Raw genomic sequence first — 22,230 nt, 5'->3', positions numbered from 1 at the left:
CGCTCTCATGTCTTGCATGCTTTACCCCGAGGAGATGCTAATTTCCATTTGATAAAAGTCTATGATGTCAGCTGGGACACAAAGCCTGACAAATTAATTCATAAGAGCATCACATATTACCATAAGCTTCTTTCTGAGAGACGATTACAGCTAGATCCTAGACAAAGCATGCTGGTGCTCCAGTTCCCATAGCAATATTGGTGATATTTCCATAGTAACTGGATTCTCTTTTCTGACTTATTTGCTATTTCCCCTCCACCCCCACTGGTGACCAGAGCGAGACAGGATCCCACCTGTTTTGTTAGATGTGGGAGAAAGTGACTGAGCAGACCTCAGAAGTCTTCTTCCACGAAAATAGTAACCTCTTGACATGATGACAATGAGGGGGAGGTTTTAGGGCTGAGCGGGCAGGAGAATGACCCCAGGTTGTATTGTCACAGCTGTGGTCGTCCAACAGTGTCAGACTCTCCCCAGCCCCACGTGTATATTCAACTTTCTTCTTCCCACTCACACCTACTTTTACCTTCATGCTGTCAGTGTGTTATGAGCGTTCTCCAGACCTTGATTTGAGATTACCACAGAAGAACTACTCATGAGATCTCATAACATCAAACATGTTTCGATTTGTGGATGAGTAATCTTTTTGTTTGATTGACTGGGGAAATCACCTTCTACTGGCAGGAGAAAAACAATTTTTCATTACACACTGAAGCTTTCAACAACAGACTTTGTGTTGCTCTGAGCTTGAGCTGAACTGCAAATTTATCTAAGCCACAAACATAAGGCATTTTTTCCCTTCTTCTTCTGCTGCGGTCATGTTAGCAGTCTATATTCACTTTACTTGTTACATGACTAAAAGAGCCTGTGGGAGAGCTGTCAGTCTGAGTGGCAAACATGGTGAGAACACTCAAAAGGATGAATTTTGGGAAAATGTACATGTGGACAGGTTGAAACAAAGATAAGGCATACTGCATCAGACGCTCCTCAGCTGCTGAGCAAATGTCACCACATTTGAGCTCAATGGCTGGACCTGGAGCATGTCACTGAAGGAGCAGCAAACTGCAAGTCTATGTTAAATATGCAGCTATATTAAACCTACGTATAAATGTATCACATGCTGATCAGGGCTGGAGTTGTTCACTAAATTCATGGATTGCTACATACATTATGTTGGTATGTGGGTCATAGTTTGATCTGTTTCCTGTAAGAGCAGGAGAGCTAACAGCTCCCTGGGCTTCCTATTTCTTCCTATTTTTGTCTGAGTTGAATGGTAAACATACATCACTTTAAAAACTACTGGTCATATAATAGGATTATTAAATAATAATATAAAGGAATAGTTCAACATTTTGAGAAATGCACATATTCACTTTCTGGTGGAGAGTTAGATGAGAAGATTGATACCACTCTCATGTCTGTATGCTAAATATAAGGTCAGCAGCTGGTTAGCTTAGCTTAGACTTGAGACTTAAGAAACAGAAGGAAAGCCTGACTCTGCCTACCAGCACCTAACTAATTCACAAATTATATCTGCCTTGTTTAGTAGAGTGGTATCAATCTATTCATCTATCTCTCAGCAAGAAAGCGAATGTGTATATATCCCGAAATGTCGAACTATTCCTTGAACTCCTTTAACTTTGTTGCTTCCAGCATGTAGGATGGATTAACTCTGTCACTCTTCCTGTGGCCATGTAACATTAACCTGGCAGAAGTATAATTTTCAGAGATGAAAGTGGTCAGGCTAAGGTTGTGCTCAGAATGCAAAGTGGTCATTATACAATAAGCCTTAACAAGCACGGGAGAAGAGTAAAGAGATGAAGATGAGCAGCAGGAGGGGGAGGTAAAGGATACATACTGTATATATATCTGCACACACACACACAGTGTACACATACTGCATGTCACAGTAAGAGCACCTGAGAATGGATGAAAACATACAAAATACAAGTCTAAATACAAAAAGCTAATTTATTGATTTTAAAGGCTGCATATAAATGAAATTACACTATGAAGATTTTCAGTTGAATTACGTCATCCTATTCACGTTTATCCTGAACTCAGGGTGATGTCCCAGACAAGCATTTTCCCAACAACCATTCTACTCATGATAAACTAATTTTGTCTGACTCAAAGTTGTATCCTGGTTTCAGGAGTTAATTCAAATGTGTCCTATCTTTTCCAGGTGTACTCAGCTTTCCCCACAAGGCCTCCTTGTGTATTCATTTATTCTGCATTTACATATGAGGCTGCTGTAGGCCCTGATCTGTGAGCCCGGTAAGGCCAGGGCCACCCATGTGCCTTACTGCTGGTGAGCCCTCTGATCTAGGCAGGGTCAAAGACTCGGCCTGAGCCAATGGGAGGATGGAGGGTAGCGGAGGAGCCGATGGTGTCACTGAATGCCTGGGAACCTGTCACTTTGTGTCAGTGTTAGCGTCTACATCTGGCCTGCTCTCACTCTGACCTCAAGCTAAGTACGACTAGCTCACAGGACTGGACCACAGAGGAGGAAAAGCAACTTTTAATCTTCCACCTTACACGCAGCTCCACTTGCCGCGATGCCAGTCACTGTGTTGAGCCATCACTTCACATCAGTGGACTCCACACTCACTGAATGGCTGTTTAGGAAACATGCACATTTAAAAATATTTAAATATTTCTCATTTAGACCTTTTATTTTTGTTGTATTGTAGACCTTGCTACAACAAGAAATTGCTGTTGGCACAAACAACATCTTTAAGACTTATTAAGTTGTACAGTACAGGGAGGTCAAAATGTAAATTATATTATTTTCCTGTCATTTCCTTGCGCATCATCACAAATCATTACATGATACATTTATTTTCTTTTAATTTTGCGATATTTGTTGCAGGCAAATATATATATATATATATATGTATAAAAAACATATATACAGCATTAATAATGCATTATGTTTCTTTCTATACAAACCCCACAGGCATGTTCATTTATATCAGTCATAAAGCAGATGGGTCATATGTGTCAGGCTATACAATAGACTCCAAATTATTGCAGAGTATCTTCCTCACCATGATGGACAACACAGCATAAAATAATCTTTGTATATTATACGATGTTATATAATCATAATTCCTTTAATCCACTTATTATTATATCACATGCTGCACCATAACTGATGCAGACACATTACACATAAATTTTATACTATACCAAAAGTGTCAAATGGACAATTGGTGTGCAAACACCTTCTAAACACAGGGCTCTTGTTCTTCCTCACATGCTGTCAAAGTTGTTCTCCACAATAAGGCATTTAGAAAGACCTGATATCCACTGAATGATCTACAACGATAATATTACTCATTCATCAAGTCATGTGAAGCATCTCAGCCCTCAGATAATCAGATCCTGGCTGCTGTATAAAAATAGTGCTGTTGTTTGGTATCACACTGCCTCTTCACATGGTCCCAGCAGCCGTGCATGCCAATGGAGACCTTTGTTTTGTGACACAGTTTCAGGCTGTAGGAGTGAATGAATGCTTAATTAAACAGACCAATAGTCCATGGGTATTGTGACTGAGGACACAATAACCATCAAACACACACAATGTGGAAACGCAGACCTAAGCCTATTGACCAAAAAAACCCAGTCACAAGACCCTCATGGAAAACTTGATACAGCACAGAGTTATATTTGAGATGCAGTGTAATTCCAGTATTGCACTCTGTGCTGAAAGACTGTGCCCCCTCCCTTGCCGCTCTCCGAACGTGAATTATTAGCAACATGACGATGTCTGTCAACTGTGCAGTGGTGTCCAGTGGTGCCTTCACAACTCTTTTGTAAACACACTTGCTGCATAATTATTATCTTTTAAATATTAAAAGCAATACTCACTGTGTCAGTGGCAACATTAATAACAAGCACAGGGAGCGAGATAATAAACCTACAAGTGGTGATATAAGACAGATTTCTGTGCCAGTCTTAAAATTTCAGCTGCACTTCAGCGATGATAAGGACCATCACAGGTAATATCCTGCGAACAGGCTAGCATTCAAATGTCCAGCCTCTATTTATAGTGGCTGTCAGCACCAGCCACAGCCCCCGCTGTCTGCTAATTGGGATCCCTCCCAGGTAAGAAGTGTAAGCAGCGGTAGCTCTCCCTCGCCTTTCACAGACAGCCAGGGAATCCTTGACCATACTTCATGATGAAATAATTGGCTGCTCATTTTTCTAGCCCAGGTCAGCCTCTTGAGGGAGACAGTGAGAACGCCTTGTCAAAACAGATCGAAACATAAGGCCAAGAGGCTGAGCTGGCCTCCCCTGGCGCAGCATCTCTGTTATGCGAACAATCTGACATGCCACACATGTTGGATGTCCAGATGAATTGGGGAGCGCCATGGCGTCAGCTTAAAGGAGATCTAACAGGAAGGCGGGGATGAGGTTGGGGTGGGCTAATTCAACTCACAGCAACAGTTTTTTGGGATGTAGTAAGAGTAAAATCCCATACTTGAATTGGAGCTGCTACCACAAAAATCTGTGTTAAATCGCACCACAGTCAGTGCCAGAATTAGCTCCTCACCACACTCTGCACAGATGGCATCAGCGGCACTCATTGCAAATGCTTCACATTCTAGTCCAGACTGCCTGACCCCTTCCTTAATCCTAATTAGGAATGCAATTTCCACGCAGACCTTTTTGAAACATGATGAAAATAAACATTTGCATGGCCTCAGCTCTGGCTTGTGGGCAGTATTATTTCATGATTCTGAGAGTCCACTGATTGTGACGCCATTTTAAACTGATCACTGGAGCAGGGATTTATAAAGGACTATTGCTACTGTGCACTAACCTATATCCTCCCTGTGGGTCAACAATGAACTGGTCAGATAATAATGCATGGTGGTAAATCCCTGGATAACATTCTGCTGCCTGTCCCCTCTACCACACACACCGAAACCTCCCCCACCCAATGCACTTACACCAACACGCACACCCACACACGCACATGCACACACATTCGATTCTCAATAGAAATATTCACTCTTCCCATTAGCATGCCACAAAGGATTAACCAATAATTCCTCTACAACATATAAAGATATATACTCACATCTGAAGATATCAGGCTAATCTGGCTGCTGGGATATTAACGTGGGTATTTTTTTGACCAGCCAGCAGTTTCTTTACCTAATAATGCCCCATTTGGCCGGCACACTGACAGAGAGATATGGGGGGGCAGCTGAGCCACTCAGCCACAGCCTGCAGAGATAAGCGCTCATTGTTGAGGTCGTGGACGGTGAGCGTAGCTGACCACGATGAGCTAAGGCTCAACTGACAACTGAACAATAACACAACACCACACAGCAGAGACATGTTGACTTAACAGGTCCAAAAGGTTTAATCTGCCCCACTTCCTGCATGCTCCAAGGATGCCCGCTGTGGGGTGAAAAGAGCTGAACTGAAAGGGTGTTTTTTGCGACGCAGCCTTTAGGGACACACCATCTTTATACACAACTCTGCTAACTTTTATTTTTAGCTGTTTTCATGAGTTTTGTACTTTGCCCTGCACGCGTCTACAGCATGGGCAGGAGTTCAGTGTGTTTTGATGCCTCTGCCATGAAGAGTTGTCTCCTCTACGCTCATTGTAATGAAATGACACTAACCAACTATGCATGAATGCCAACAGACAAATGTAACAGTGCATTAAACACACACAACAAGGGTGTAGCCAAATGCACTCATGTCTTGGACTGTGTAGCTTCACATTTGTGGCACTCAGGAGCATAATGTGTGAGATGGCAGCAGGAAGTTTATGAAGTCTTCATGATAGAGCTTCCCAGAAGTCATCAAGATGCTATCTAAACAGCAGGCACAGGACAAATCCCAGTATCTCTAAAGTCTACTCTTAAAACAGTGGCTTCCCACAGCCTGGCCTATTAATTGGCCTTTGTTTTCACTCTAGAACAAAAACCATCTTGTGTAAGCGGAGGCCTGAATACTGGAAAAGCATGGCGGTTGGATTGACATGATGTGTATCTGATTACTGAAGACTTCAGAAAGTGGCTCCAAATTTCACAACACTTCACACAATTTTTGTTTTTTCAACAGATTAATCATAACTGACTTGTTATGTTGTGAGAGCCGCCCACATGCCATTCCAGTTAACTGTTTTCCACAAACTGTAGGCTGCACAGTGATCAGTAAGAGTCTGCAGCACTGGAAGCTGATGTACAGTATAACTACACAGTGAGTCTTCTAAATCCCTCACAAACTAAAAAGATGCTGTTTAAGAAAATACAATATACAGTAAAGGAGAGTTCATCTGATTGTTGCTTGCACTTAATATCTTCAGTAACAGACTGAAGGGTGTGCCTGCTGACTTTGTGAGAAAAAAAGCAGAAGTCAATCAGTGTGGTCAGGCAAAGAGTCAAAGGTCAATCACGAAGCTGCTGCAAAGATTTACTCTTTGACAAAGATTTCCTTTAAACGAGCCCCTCACAAACTATGGCAACTGGCCTGCATGTTGTATAATGCTGTGGGAAGCAATTCTGGCTGTTTCATTGTTCCTTAGTAAGCACTAATGTGAAGTACACGAGGAGGATTGCAGAATGTGAGGTCGCCAAAAGCGTTTGAGTATGTGGGGATGACTGGTCACAGGTGACCTGAGCTTTGACAGGCAGCCAGGGTGGAGGGGACTGGGGGTCACTTGATGCCCCCATGTTTTCAACACAAGACTTTAAATGGAGAAAGTAAAGGGCATGATCAGAGACACAACTTTCTCTTGTGTGTTTGTTTAGAAGCTCCACTGGAGAGCTCTTTCTGGTTGATGTACAAACTTGGTGGAACACATACATTAGAAAACAAGCAATTACTTTTAGTCTGGAGAATTTAAACCAAGATGAGGTTCAGAAGTTTTTGTTTTGATACGTGCTCATTTCAATCTCTGAAATACAGTAACCTAATTAAAAGGGTGGAGATGCTTGTTTCATAAACCAAACCAGACTTCCAAATTCCATTTTGTCAGAGACTGGAAATAAATCATGACTGTTACTCATTTCATAGAGATAGTTTTTTATGAACATGTTGAGCCTAGCATGTCAAAAAAATAAAGAAAAATAAAGAAAAATAAATATTGAGACATCAAAGTGTGCAGTTTTCAAACAGGAATTTGCCAACAAGCACCCCCCTCAGACAACAAATGTGCATAAAGACATACTCTAGACTCAAATAGTTTGCACAGGCTGGCTGAGCTGTGGAACCAGGAATGTTACTTCAACAACAGCTGAGGAAGGAAACCATCTGAGACTCCTGCTGCTGACCCCCCCCCCGCTGAAGCCACACTGCCATCACCTGCTCAGGGAAAAATCCTTGATGGGTTTCCGTGGGAAATACCAGACAAAGGCATCAGACAGCCAAACGACCAGCCGTTTCACGCCACCCATTTTGTTTCCAGGCTGTTACGTGACCTGTGCCATCATGTGTACAGTCACACAGGAAGTAAAGGTGCGCTCCGCCCAGTTACAGTGAAACCTACTAGTCCGGGAAACAATGGCTAAGTTCCAAAGAGCTTTCATGGTAAGAATAGAAGACAGCTGGCGACCTCAGTCACCTGCTGTCTCTGCTTGCGTCAAACATAACTGCTCTGCGTTCTGTGTGCTATGGCATACATGTGCTCCTCTGTTCAATATTAAGTTCATTACCTACAAAACGTTGTCCTTTGTAACAATCGAAAACAAAATTTAATGCCACGAAAATAATGAGAAAGAATCATTTTCAATAGAATGTTTTCCAAACAGCTAAGAATCTAGGAATGTTTATTTTAAGAATATGAAGCACTCTGGTGTTTATACAAAAACTAAAACCTGCAATTATGAGTTCATAATTTCTTACTTTTGACTGCCCAAATGATGCAGACTTCACATGCGACATAAAAATACAATGATTCAGCTGCGTATAGGAAAAAATAACTTGTTAGCTCAGTACAAGCGGACATTAGTCACAGTGAGCAGAATAGACCCTGCAGGCACTCAGCTGGCGACCAACGTCGTTAGATGTTGATATTTGGTTGAATGTAAGTTGTGACGTCAGGTGATCAAAATTCAATGTCAGGAGAACGACTAATATCAATGTTAATTTGGCATAGAAGACTGACAGTTGACGCTGATAGTTTGTTGGTTTTAAGTTATGTTGTTAAGTAAACAAAATCAAGCATCTTCTCATGCCATCTACATACAATACATTCTGGTCATAAGCAAAAAAACATCATCTGCTAAACGTCACAATTAGCCATTGTTGGCTTTTGACATCCAATTTTCATTTCCAAAATTTAGCGTCTGTTCGACGTTAGTGTCGTTCATTCACATACACTGATGTCACTGGGTATTATATAAATTATAGAATAGCTTCACTTGTCAGTATTTTTCCCAGGAACATCCAGAACTAAAAAAACTAAATAGTGGACAAGAAGTAAGACTCAGAAGTACTCCACTGCTTGTAAGTGTGCTCAGCAGGCCCAGCCCTGACAATCCGTGACTACCACCGATTAGGCTCAATCAGCTTAAATACATCTGTCTCAACACTGAAAGAAAAACGGTATAATGGAGCAGGCACAAGTGGTTATATCGCATTCATAATGATTGTTATACTCAGCTCTGACTGGGACCTTTAAGTTGAATACCAGCACATCACAGCAGAGCTCATCCCTGACTGCAGAACTGAGCTTCTCACTGAGCAACGTTACCACGCTCACAATTGCCCCAAAGGAAGCCGCCCACAGATGTGAACACTGATGATCTTGAGTGTTGATGATCTCAGATAAAACTGTACAGTCGCTCAGTTCTGCATGAGTGACTCTCAGCAAGGGAAGGGCAGGAAGGAGGGGTGGGGGTGGGTGAGCGGGGGATTCATTACACCGAGCTCTGGCTGGACGGAGGCTGTTCAGAGACACTCATCAGCACGAAGATACAGAATCCCTCTGAAAGTGTGGTGGAAAGCTCATAAAACCATAAGATCATTGTTCTAGCTCAGACCAGATTAGGCCAGAATTAATGGTTGTGAGGGAGCTGCAGGTTCAACTTTGGGGTGGGGTGGGGTGGGTGTAGAGGTTGGTGGCCTCTTGTATGTTTTTCCTCTCGTTCACCTCTCCCAAAAAGCATACACATATTCTCAGGCCTTGTGTGTGCACCATAAACTTTACCCCTGCTGACTAAAAGGCTTTTGTTCTCGTGTTTTCTGCTGTTGTTTTTTTATTTTCTCTATAAATTATTTGTTGACTCTTTGCTTTTGTATGTTGAATATTTTAGGAACTGCACATCTGCGCTCTGTGTATTCTTGAGTTCAAGAGAATAACTCTGAGATGCGACTTTGTTTTTAGATTTGAGTCACATGAGAAGCAGACAGAAGCTAATAAAGAAACTAGTCAAACACCTGAAGAACAAGCAATCTTAGCAATGTCCATTTTCAAAGTGTTACAGCCATCCTGTTGGTGGTCCATGGCAAGACATCGCTGCCAAGTTCATTCATTCGTTTTCAAGTTTCAACCAAGATTACATACAGCTACAATTTGTCCAGCTGTAGGTGCAACTACCTCATCTGTACTTATATGCATTTTGAAAATGGAGAATCTTTTTTTTTTCCATTACAAGTCTGATTATGTTATAGGAGTGCAATGATAAATTGGTGCAGTAGTTTTTAAACATTTAAAAAAGATCAGGTATGAACTTTGTGGCACATGAGAGTGAGTTAAAAAAGGACTGTTTAATTCATTGATTTTTTATTTTCCTTTTTTGTCCTTCACAAAAGACAAAAATGCAAGAAAAGTGGCCACACAGTGATACAGTGAACTTATATATATATATATAACATGTATATATTTGCTAATGTTCAAGCTACAAGAAATACAGTTGTAAACCCTGTTCATTAAAATGTCTCTAACTGTATTCATGGCTTGAGTTTTTTTCATTTTAACAAGGACAGATTTTTTTCTTGGAAAATCCCTTATAATGCTATGTGGTAATTGTGGTTGTATGTGGCGTCCTCACAATCCTCACAAGGTTACCTTTTATGGTCCGTTAATGACCATTGTATAAATATGTTAATCTGATTTTGGACTGGGAGCAGTCTTGTAAAAGGAAATGGCAGAGTAGATAACATGGTCATTTTAGCGATGACTCTGCTCTCTTTCTCTCTTTTTTTCTGAGGTTTAATTTTGAGAAACTGACAATTTAGTTTAATTAAAACCTTAACGGAAAAAAGTCAGGAAATCCCTGAACATAGATGGGCTGTGGAATACTCACTGGCTCATCCTGTTTTGACTCATTTTACTCCCCTCTTCTTGTTTTCCATCATCCTGTGGAAAACATCATGTCTTGTTCCAGTACCTAAAGTAGGGCGACCGGCTGAGAGAAATGACTACAGACCGGTGGCCCTCACATCACACATCATGATGCGCCTGGAGCGGCTGCTTTTCCACCACAGGTTGAACATGCACTAGACCCCCTACAGTTCACCTACAAAGAACATATTGGAGTGGATGATGCCGTCCTTTACATGCTCCACTGGGCCAATTCTTACTTGGATGAGCCAGGTAGTTACATGACGATTATGTTCTTTGATTTCTCAAGTGCATTTAACACCATCCAACCCCCCATTCTTAAAGACAAACTGGAAGGGATGGGGGTGGATCACGTCATGGATTGTGGATTACCTGACAAGACGATCACAGTACGTCAGGCTGGGTAACTGTGTCAGGGACAGTGATGAGCAGCACTGGGGCTCCACAGGGGACTGTTCTGGCTCCATTCCTGTTCACCCTGTATACGGCGGACTTTAAATACAACATCCAGAAATACTCGGATGACACAGCTATTGTGGCGCGTATCCGGAACAGGCAGGAAGAGGAGTACAGGGATCTGATGATGGCCTTCAGTGAATGGAGCGACAACAACTGCCTTCTCCTGAACACCTCCAAGACCAAGGAGATGGTCATGGACTTTTGGAGGTCTAGGCCCAACCTTCAGCCGGTCAAATTTAGAGGGAAGGATATTGAGGTGGTGCACACTTATAAATACCTAGGTGTGCACCTGGAAAGGAAACTGGACTGGTCCCTGAACACTGATTCCATCTACCAGAAGGGGCAGAACCAGCTCTTTTTCCTCAGGAAGCTCAGGTCCTTTGACGTCCGCAGTGAAATGCTGCACGTTTCATCAGTCAGTGGTGGCCAGTGTATTCTTTTATGCTGCAGTCTGCTGGGGCGGCAGCATGTCAAACATGAACACAAGGAGACTGCACAAGCTGGTCAAAAAGGCTGGGTCTGTGCTTGCCAGGAGTCTGGACTCACTCAAGACTGTTGTGGAGAGACGCGTGCAATGTAAGTTGGAAGCCATCTTAGACAATACCAACCACCCTCTCCACAACATTCTGGCAGGACAGAGAAGCAGCTACAGGTGCAGCAAACGTCTCATCTCACAGAACAGGGGTTCAGGAGATCCTTTGTTCGCACTGCCATCAGGCTATACAACACCTCAACCAAAGGAAGTGGACTAATCTAATTATTATTGTGTATTTATATCAACTGTTTTTATTATTACTGTTATAATTATTATTATTATCAACAATGAACTAATGGACACATGAATTTCCCTTAGGGGATAAGTAAAGTATCTATCTATCTATCTATCTATCTATCTATCTATCTATCTATCTATCTATCTATCTATTTAGTTCAGGTCAGTCCAGAGGACAGTATTTGTATATATATATCTAAAATACTGTATGGTGGACAGGCTTGTTAATGTCAACCATTCAACTAAGCCTCCGTTAAGGGTCTGTAGCTAAAATTATAGGACAGTCTCAACTTAATTCTTAAGTCTGTGATCAGCTTTGAGGCTGCTGCCTGGCCATTTTGAGTGACCTGTTAAAATTATGGCAAATGCCTGACAAACCACTGAGTCACGGTGAAATCCGCCCAAATTGCTTCCTCCTCTTTCCCCTCTGTTGCTTTCTATGACACATAAACCAAGCAGACCCACATGTACAGCACCCAATTGGAGCTCAGACAGGGGCCAGCCACCATGTTACAAACTCGTCGCCTATGCGTGGCATCCTGACAAATATCTGAGGCACTCACTTACCCAAAGTATGCCCTCACACACATGTGGCAACAGTGCTGTGTATGTTGAGCTTCTGCTCTGGCCTGATTCACAGCAAAGCCTAAAAAGCATGGACAATCCGGGTACTCCTGATCTTTTCTGACAGAATCAGGAAATTCCATTAATGCTCCTGGATATCAACCATTTCAACTCTCTTTAAGTATTTATTCCTGCTCCATTAAAACAACACTTCGAATGAGGGTAGTACCTCACACAGCTGGTGAGGAAGAGGAAGAGCTCTCGGTTAGGTCTTCGTGATCATCTTTTGTGGATTTTTTCCTATTTTTAGGCCTAAAAGCCACTGGTGTAAGAGATCAATACCATTCAGATCAATACCATTTGGATGACTTTCTACCAAAAGTGTTATCAATTCCAATTCAATCTCAACATATTTACCACTAAGTAGCCCAGGAGGGATAGCCCTCACACCATATGGCCAGATAGTCTGGTTACAATCTGCCAACTCTATCTGCCCAGTCAGCTGAATGCACACTGTACGTCTGATGCTACTGGTGGGTTTTCTACAGCAGTAGAGCTCATAGATACAACAAACAAATGTTACTTGTATGTCTGTCTGCTCCTGTTTACTAGTTTTAATTATCTTTTGGGTGAAGTAGATGAGAAGAACAATACCACTTTACTGTCTGTAGGTAAATATGAGGCAGCTTAGCTTAGCATAAAGACAGGAAGTCACTGTACAAGGTATCAAAACACCTCTGAAGCTCACTAATTAACACATTTCTTAAATATGTACAATATGCCATATTACTGGAGGTTGTGTGCCAAACTATTTCTTGGCTTTGAGCGGTTGCCAGGCATCCAGCAGAGACTCCAGGAAGTTAATGCTCCCATTCAAAAATAGTACAAGAAACATCCCCTTTAAAAGTAATAAGGAAATGGTTGTTTTAACACTTTGGTTTTTGTGAAGATTAAAGAAATTAGCTATAACACGCTATTAGTGATCTTGAATTAGAGGTGCTATTTTGGTGGATTTTGTTACCTAGCTTGTTTCCAGTCTTTTGCTAAGCTAAGCTAACACACACGTGAGAGTTATAATGTTTTGCCAGAAAGTGAAGAAGCATATTTCATCAAATGTCAAACTATTGCTTTAATTTGAAAACAATATATATTTTGGGTCAATAGGGAAAGCTTCCTGTGCTGTTAAGTGTAGTCGGACTTCCATTAGGGTCAAACTCCAGAGCCAGCTAAGACAGTTGCAGCAAATGTCCCCAAACTAATTTGAACCAGAATCTAATTTGTGATTTATTTTCACAGTCAGCCTCCCATATTATTTTAAGATGAATTTGAGATGGCGTGAAGAATGACTGCAGATAATTTGATGTGAAGCTTTCACCTTAATGCACCTCAATAGTGAATGTGACACTCAACTGATAAAGCAGCAAAGCCAATGTGACCAACAAGAAACATTTTACAGAGAAATCCGCTGCATCACCACTGTTATACACACACACACACACACACACACACAAAGTTAATCATCACTAATAACTCATTTGGATGAGCACCAAGATTTCTGTGTCATGTCTTACCCCAAGCTCTCTGAAATCCCCTCTGCAGAGAACCAGATACTGTCCTGCCAAGTATGGAGCTACTGAGTCCCTCTTTTAAGAAATGAAGACTACGATCATGCTTTGACATGGATTTCTAACCTCTAAGAAAATGATTTGTTGTTTTTTTTTCAATTAGAAGGCTGTTATAGATATATGTTAGAACTTGGCAGTCATCCCTAAGCTACATTCAGTTCTTGTTGAGTCTGAAAAATGCCCGGCTTACCAGCATGTAATAAATAATTTCCCAATTTTATTCATTTTTAAGTTTTCAAGGTCCAGGTCTCGCTGCCTGATCGAGCCCCATCCATCATTTCTGTGCTGTGCTGTGTTTTGAACCCATTTTACACTGCATCCCAGAGGATGGCACTAACTCACATGAAGTCCTCCATCTGACATTTAGTCCTCATCCTCAGAAACGGCTGGATGTACCACAAACAGCATGAACTGCCAAACGGCTTTGTTTTAGTTAAGGACATCACAGCATTGCCTGAAAATTTTCAACAAACTAAATGTTACATGCTGCATCCACACATCCGTACTACCTCCACACATTAGCATGATGGAGGCCTGGCATGAGCATGGAGGGGGGCAGATGGAGGTGTGGAAACCTCCCTCATAATTACACGCCTCCAGATGTAAGAAAATGAAATTATCTTCAAACACAACTGCTTCTGATTAACAGAGGCCATTCTCGTGGTCATAACTATAGCTTATTTGCAGTATTCTTGTCTATCACACACAGCTCAGATGAGATCTTCAAACACCATATTTTCATAAACCCCTATCATCGTGTTCCAGGAGGATGATACAGACCAGGGAACTGCCAAAAAATCTGCACTCACACTGGCCAAAAGTAATTTTTTTTCAGCTACTTAAACCTGTTCTGAGAGGCAGGACATAATGTTCGACTTCTCTAGGTAGTGAGAACGGGCGTATTGTCTCCAAGGCAACACACATACAAACACAATTGTGTTTATGATCACGCCGGAGCGCCCCCTAATATCTTCTTATTATCGTGACTGTGTGTCATCAGATGAGTTGAATTCCACTTCACTGGCTCTTCAATATAATCCAGAAAATGAGATTTACTAAAGACAGAGATTTAAAAAAAAAAAACTCCACATCTCATTTCTGATGAACAGATCAGAAAGATTGTGCAGTCATATTTTCACTTGCCTAGAATCATCTTTAATGTTGTTGGTTTTTTTTTATCCTTTGACAACTTCTAGTCTCCCTGCTTTATTTCTTTTCATTACTGAAACTCTGTCAACTCCACAGAAACTTAAAAGCCCGCCTGCTTTCAAAATGAGGAATGGAAGCTTTTATCCAGACACTGGCTACAGTTAGAGTTGATTTTAATATTTTAGTTTGATATTAGGGCTTACCTGGGTCTGGTTCCTGCCATTATTAGTCCTCGAAATCCCTATGTGACCTGACATCATCAGGCTGAGCTGTAATGTTATTTTATTTCTATTGCTGTTGTTACTAAATTAAAAAGAAGTTTCCTCGAACCGAAAAGAGAAAACCTGAGATACTGTTGAGCTACTCTATATAAGTTTGGTCCACAATCATTATCACGGTAGGTTTTTAATGGTGGGGCCGATGGTTTAGACTGAACTGTGATCAAACACCTGAGGTTGTCAGATGCCTCTGCCTTGTGGCTATTTTTAGACGATAATTGCCCCTTTGTTACAGCCTGGTAAACAAAAGATGAATCCAGAGCGATTATCTGGTTATGACTCTCAGTGGGAGAACAGCCTCCAGCTTTTTCCTCTCTGACCGACAGCGGCTCAGCCACATGTAGTTCATTGCCCCTGCCATGTCATTAATGAAACCCCTAATTATTTCGCTAAGCTGACAGCATCCCGATGTTTGATCGATGGCGGTCTCTTTTGACCTATTGATGTACTCCATCAGTATCCAGTGAACACGAGCAAAAAAAAAACACTGTGGCGCTTCCTCCCTCAAGGGACCATGTGACCACAGATAAAGATCATCAAACGGGAAGCCACTCTTGCGCCGCCCTAAGCTCAGGCAGCCACCACAGAGGTATCTTGGAGATTATCCTGTTGATCTAGAGTAGTCTAAACACTGAATAATAATGTCTTGTCAAAACAAACAACCACTTTGGCCTACTATTGGTGAGGAGCCGTTATTTCCAAAAGCTCATTACACTAAACAGGATGACAATTAACTCCTTTTTCTCATGAATCACTCTCTTGCCCGAACCTCTGATTACAAGTCTGATAAAGTTTATTGACACAGCCTTACAGGAAGCATTCCTTTTCTGGACATTATAATATTTTCATATGGATTTTCTGGCCAGTGTGTACTGCCTGCATGCTGGTTCTAGTTTATGACTCTTGCACTTGGTAGTCTTATTGACATTTGAAGCATGCACATGCCGTTGCCATTTCTGGAACGTGAGCATGTTAGTGTTTGCCTTTCAACCTCAGCATCTGCCATGAGTTCCTGTGAGTGAAAAATGATAAAAGCGGGTGCTGAATCCTTCTCTGTGTCAAGTTAAAATGGATTTCTGTCTCAGGAGATGTATCGTCACACCCAGCTTGCTTTCTGAACGCCTTCAACTAGCAACACTGCTGAGCTTTCTTCACAACTCCCCCTTTCGCCTCTGACTTCAGCCAACTCATCAACAGGGGTCCCTTTTATCTCTCAGGAAAACAGGTGGTTATGATTGTTAGTCAGTGCATATGATGAGAAGGATTCTCCCTCCATGTGTTTTCTATTTGGAATGCTGCATTTGCTAACGTGCACACTCAGGTTTGGGAGGGACGCGGCAGATATTTCTGGTTACGCCTGCAACGCTGCTCAAAACACCACCACCCACTCCTGCTCAGCTGTTTCGGATCATTCCACAGTGAGGGCCATGTGCCACTTTGACTTATCCCATGGAGAGACTGTTGTTGCACAGACATCCACGTGGATGACTGCAGTGATTTAGAAATGATTACAAAATTGTGATTTTGTGAAATTACACAACTCCCAGATAGGCAATAAGCACGAGCCAGCCCATGGTAACTGCAGGATTCCTTCCTGCTGTCACATCTGTGGTGAGACCAAAATGACAGCTATGATAAATGTGTTATGCCACTGACACCTCTCACTCAGGGGTGTCTGCAGAGACTAAGTCCTGACTTGTAACAAACAAACACTGAGCAGCTAGAGACTCCTTTTTTGTTTGTCTGTCCCTGTTTTACTCTGCCATTTACTGTCTCCACAGCAAAATGTCAGACTGCATATGACTTGCCCACGGGGGTTGTACATGCCATTCAAAGAGTGCTTCAAACATTTGCTCACAAGCTTTGGGTGGGTAGGGAAACATCTGACAACATGCACCTCCGAGGGGAGCCACTATCAGCAGTCATCTCGGGGCACACCGACTCCTGCCATTCCACCATGGCTGTGCCACACACGCCAAACAAAGAGAAAAGTGCCAGCGCTCGACTTGTATTTAAACAAATGTTTGAAGAATGGGCTGGGTAACATCACCCAATGATCACTGCAGTTATGTGAGTTAGCGGATATTCAAACTCTGTGTGATGAAATGACTTACCAGCAGAGAACACAGGGGAGGCTCAACAACAAGCCAGTGGACAGATTTCTCACTTATCTTATCCATTCAGATAAAGCAAGGGCTGCAATTGGATTAGGCTGACAGCCATGAGTGAAAACAAAGACACTGTCAAGTCACAGAAATGTCAGTTGTCGAGGAGGAGAAATCAGTTTTAACACCTGAGCAAGTGTGAAAGTTGATTAAATGAGTCTCCTTTTGAGGCAGTAATTTTGATAGATCAGGTTTTTACGATTACATGTCTCTATGGTCAAATTTGCTCTTGTTGAGCCACACAATTTAAAAAATGCAGCAATAAAGTCTGAAATGTGCAGATGTCCGCAGGTGTTTCTCATAAGAGTCAAAGTGGTGATCTCAAAGTTTATATTTGCTCAGTACTAATCCACTTTGAGCATCTTCCAAGCTCCCACATATCTTCGCCGTGCTTTTGGCAGGAGGGTTCTGGCAGATGTCCTCTTAAAATCCGTACCACTTTCTCTGGAATATTTTATGTGAAATGGCTCAGGTGAAGCCAACAATGGAAAATGTCAATGCATTCCATTAGATCAGATTGGAAGGGCTGCTGTAAGCATGTGTACCTAAAATAACAATGGCCCTCGTCTTTCGCTGCACTGACAGATGACTGGGCTTATATTTGCAGCTAAGTTCAGTTGTGCTGGGTTTAGCCTTCACTTGGAATGGCTGGAGCCGCGTGGCCATTAAGATGATAGCTACCCAAAGAATGCCATGAATTGGAAATAACAAGCACCTCTCACAGACACAGAAATAACAGAGTGTGACCTACAGAACAAAAAGCAAAGCCGAATGATACACTCATTCCTCATTGAATTTCTTACTCGCTTTATGAAACATCAAAACTTGAAAGAGAATTGGAGCAGAGCTATTCCAAAATACAAGAAATATTCAAATTACAGTCAGTACCTATTAGTAATCAGTGCCTATCAGCACAAATTAGTAATTCATAACACGGCTTGTGGCGAGCTTCAGTCAGGACAGATTTGTCCTGTTTCTAAAGACAGCGGCAGTGCTGGCTGGGAGCCAGTCGGCCACATGGCTAAGCCCTGTCCAGGCAAGACAAAAGAAATTCTTAAATCTTCGCCAGTTCACTGCCCCCCCCTGAAAATGTCAATTGTGCTGCTACCATTCCCTGTCACAAATTTACTCAGGGGAACATCATTAAGAGTACTGACTTTGAAATGTATCACTTGGGAAAAAAAAAAAATCTGCACACAGCCTTGAGGTATGTCAAGAGACGGTGTTGAGAGCAAAGCAACAGATTTCAAACAAGCTCCACTGCTATTCCTAATTAAAGCAAAGAGAAAAAAACCCCAATTCACACACCTGAGAGATCACAGGAGGTTCTTATGTGTGTACCTCCCTTTGATCTGTACGTCTATGCTCTCACACCTTTCTTAATATACATCCAAGGGGAAACGAGAGAAAAACACGCACCACATTTCATGCCAAGCTGTTGTGATGACATTATAACCAAAGCTCACTTAGTCATGCATGGACAGAAAAAACTACTTAAAAAAACTAAAAATGTTTCTCAAAGACATTTATTACACTTAAAACAAATCAAACTATCTTTAATTTCTAAACCAATTTTTAAAAATGATTTAATGAATTAAAGCAGACCATTGCAACTTACACAAGGGCCAGGCAAAAGATACCGTCTGTATTAGAAATGGATTGAAGGCTAAATCCCTGCTATTGCTTCATTTTATGAAAAACCTCACTTTCTTTTTAAGCCTCAAACAAATCTATCAAAATTAACAGAATGTAAATTATAGCTTCAAATGGTCCTGAATTTTTAAATAAACGTGGTAATATTTTGGGAGCAGCTGAGAGCCAAAGTTGTGTGAAAAAAAATCGAGATTTATCAAAAAAACAAAAACAAAAATAAAAAACACTGCAAGGAATAGCAACCAGTGGCTTTTTGCTAGTCTACAACTGGTACCACGTACATGTAATTACCATCTAAAAACCCCTGGAGAATATATTCAATATATATTTAATTCTTAATCACATATAACAGTAATGATTTAACTTTGCTCTTCCACCAAATTCAGTCTAAACATGAAAATGACTTGACATAAATGGTATGCTAAGGGATTTCCGGGTCGTGGATGAATATCTAAGTTGACTGCTCGGCTCTTACAGGTGTGCGTTCATCTTTTCCAACCATAGCACTGAAAAACTGAGGATATCGGGTCTTTCGGGAGGCTAGTGAAACAAATTGATTTTCCGACGGCTGTTTCTGTTTACCAGCTCAGCTATGGAGCGGTTTGAAAGGGTCCAGCAACAACGGGAGGAGGAGGAGGAGGAGGGGGCAGAGGACACTCGCTGGCCTGGCTGGCTCCTCCCGCGGGCAGCCAGCTTTATTCCGCCGCAGAAAAAAAACCGTTATCTCGCATCACTACTTCCAACATCTCTGCCACGACCGCGGCTCCAAGCCCACGTTAAATAGTTAACGGTACGGGCTTCAAAACTGCCTTAATTCATATTTAATTCACACACACGAAGTCTCTCCCTCTCTCAACTTGCGAGGGTGAAACTTTTTTTCCAAAGTGAGGTCAGAAAAAACGCGGTGGCTTACCCACCAGACTCTGAAATTTGCCGCTGACTGAACTGATGCAAGAGCCGAAAATGAGTCTTGCTTTGCTAATATGCGACAGTTTATTTTACATATAGCAGCAATATTCCGGTAAATCAGCGAGGGAGCGATGAATTTGGTTAACAATAGCTGCTTAAAACCATCGCTTGACCGCACATTTGCCAGTCATGTTGACAGTAAGTTGTATTAAAAATGGCGACTGTATTATTTACTTTGTAAAGAGAATTATTAACCGTATTTATTTTACGTCGGGAGGACTGTGCTTGCTGTCAGTCTGTCTTGAGTTTAACGTTAGTTGCGTCCACATAGGGCTACTTCCGAGGCACTATGTAAATGTTTTACCCAACGTTAGATAAATTTCGACCAAACAGATGCAGAAGTAAATGATGTTTGATGACCACGGTCCTCGAGGAGAAAGCGGGTAAAAAAGCAACCAGTTAGAATGATTTTTGTACTTACAGTGAGTTGAGAGGAGAGTCAGGAGGCAAGCCAGACGTGCTTTCGCCATCTTGGAGTCGATGCAATGCTCGGTTTGACTGGCCGTACATGCGCAAAGTAGCCTAAAGAGCTTTGGTGTCGACGGAGAGAGGGAGAGAGACGTAGGCAGAGACTGGGAGAGAGAGAGGGAGAGGGAGGGGGTGTCTATTATATTGGGTTTCCATAGCTACCGAAAGCATCACTCACACAGACAAGAATTTATAGTTGACACGATGTGGGAGGCTTTTTACTACTGTGGCCTTATACTATAGGTGGGCAGCAGCTGGGAGCTGAGATAGGAAACCACCAGCCTCCAGTCTTGTGTGTGCTGTGGGATGTGAGGTCAGCAACAAAGTAGAGCCTATTCAACAGACCAAATTTCCAGTTTCCCTTAGTAATATGGAGGGAACGGAAACTGTCAAGAGGCAATATCACAGTCATTCAGCTGTATTGTAGTGCAAACCATATATGATGATAGCTTTTAAGGAAATAGTTTAGCCATAAATCGACTCATGACACATTGTAAGCTCCTAAATAATAATTGCAGCATAGGTTTGCACAGCAAAATAAAAAAAGCCGTAGCCCTTACTGCTCTTGTCATGCATGTTAGGCCATTTGAACTTCCATAGAATGTGTAATATGGTATAAATTGAGCTTGGCACCTTGTCAGTACTGAGACCAATAGCATATGGCACGCTTTCAATAAAATATTCACTTACTATTTTTCACTGGCTGTAAATCATAGCCATGTTGAGGACTGTAGGCCAGCTCATATGTCGGAACCCAGTGACAGGCGCTCCAACCATGTCAGCCCAGAGCTCTCTTACCTTATTCACATGATAGAACAACTGTAATTTTGTAGAGTCCTTTCCTTGTCACGGCAGATATGGTTTGCTCTGCAGGCCTCCAGTTCCAGTGACATGTATTGCTTACATCAAGCAGTTTTCTCCCTCTGGAGCCCTGTTATAACTCTGTGATGACAGTAACGCAGCCTAGAATATAAATGTTACTCAAACCATGCCTGTGACATGCTGGTCAACCAGTATCAAACAGTTCCACAGCGGACTAAACATGGTTATATACCTGCATCTGTGTAATGCAGAAAAACCTAATACCGTGACTGTTTGACACAATCACACAGTGTGTATCAATACTGCATCATTAAAGCGTTTATAAAGGTCTAATCCGACTTGATTGCAGCACTCACTGCATACTTGATTAATACAGTAATTATGTCTAAATATAGAAGTATGTCTAATTATGCTAGCATGAGTATGAATTGTGTTATATAACACTTGTAAATGTAATTCAAGAGATTCTAATGTGAATCAGGTGTAGTTATTTTAAGTACGGTGTTGCCTTGAGACTCTGCTCTCCAGGTTTGTATTAGAAGTCAGTGTGTGGCAGTCTGTTGTGTTAAAATCATGAAAGTGTATCTTTGATCCTGGAAAAAAGGGGGATAATTTAAAGGTAACCATAGGTACAGTATTAAAACCCCAAAAAATTTAAAACCAGGTTTTTCAAAATAACGGAAATCAGGCAATTTTCCACAAGCAAATTAAATTTACTGAAGGAAACATGAGATGATATGTCAAGAAACCCTCACAACACTATGATTACAAATAATTAATTAGAATTTACATATGAATACATATGAATCCAGTGATTCTTCAAGATGTACATTTTTTAAAAACATCTCACAACTGCAGTTACATAAAACTAAACAACATATCTTATCTTCATGCATTTAACAATAGACACACAATATGTATAAGCAGATGTTATATGTTTGTAACCCTGATAAAAGCTAAGCAAGAATACCAAAGCAGATAAAGAATGATCACTCAG

The 22,230-nt window shown here is 41.5% G+C and overlaps 1 protein-coding gene across 1 annotated transcript in view; it reads right to left on the bottom strand.

Annotated features, from left to right (window-relative positions):
* Positions 1–21,471, bottom strand: part of jam3b (junctional adhesion molecule 3b) — a 36,830-nt gene extending 15,359 nt beyond the window's left edge. Inside the window, exons 1-2 of the mRNA XM_056397981.1 lie at positions 21,466–21,471; positions 20,365–20,515 (exon numbers count right to left, since the gene is read on the bottom strand). Of these exons, the coding sequence (XP_056253956.1) occupies positions 20,365–20,515; positions 21,466–21,471 (157 nt within the window). The remainder of the gene's footprint in view (positions 1–20,364; positions 20,516–21,465) is intronic.
* Between the last annotated feature and the right edge of the window lie 759 nt (positions 21,472–22,230).

Source organism: Seriola aureovittata, chromosome 15 (assembly GCF_021018895.1).
Source record: "Seriola aureovittata isolate HTS-2021-v1 ecotype China chromosome 15, ASM2101889v1, whole genome shotgun sequence".
NCBI classification, from domain to species: domain Eukaryota; kingdom Metazoa; phylum Chordata; class Actinopteri; order Carangiformes; family Carangidae; genus Seriola; species Seriola aureovittata.
This window is presented reverse-complemented; position numbering and strand designations above follow the sequence as displayed.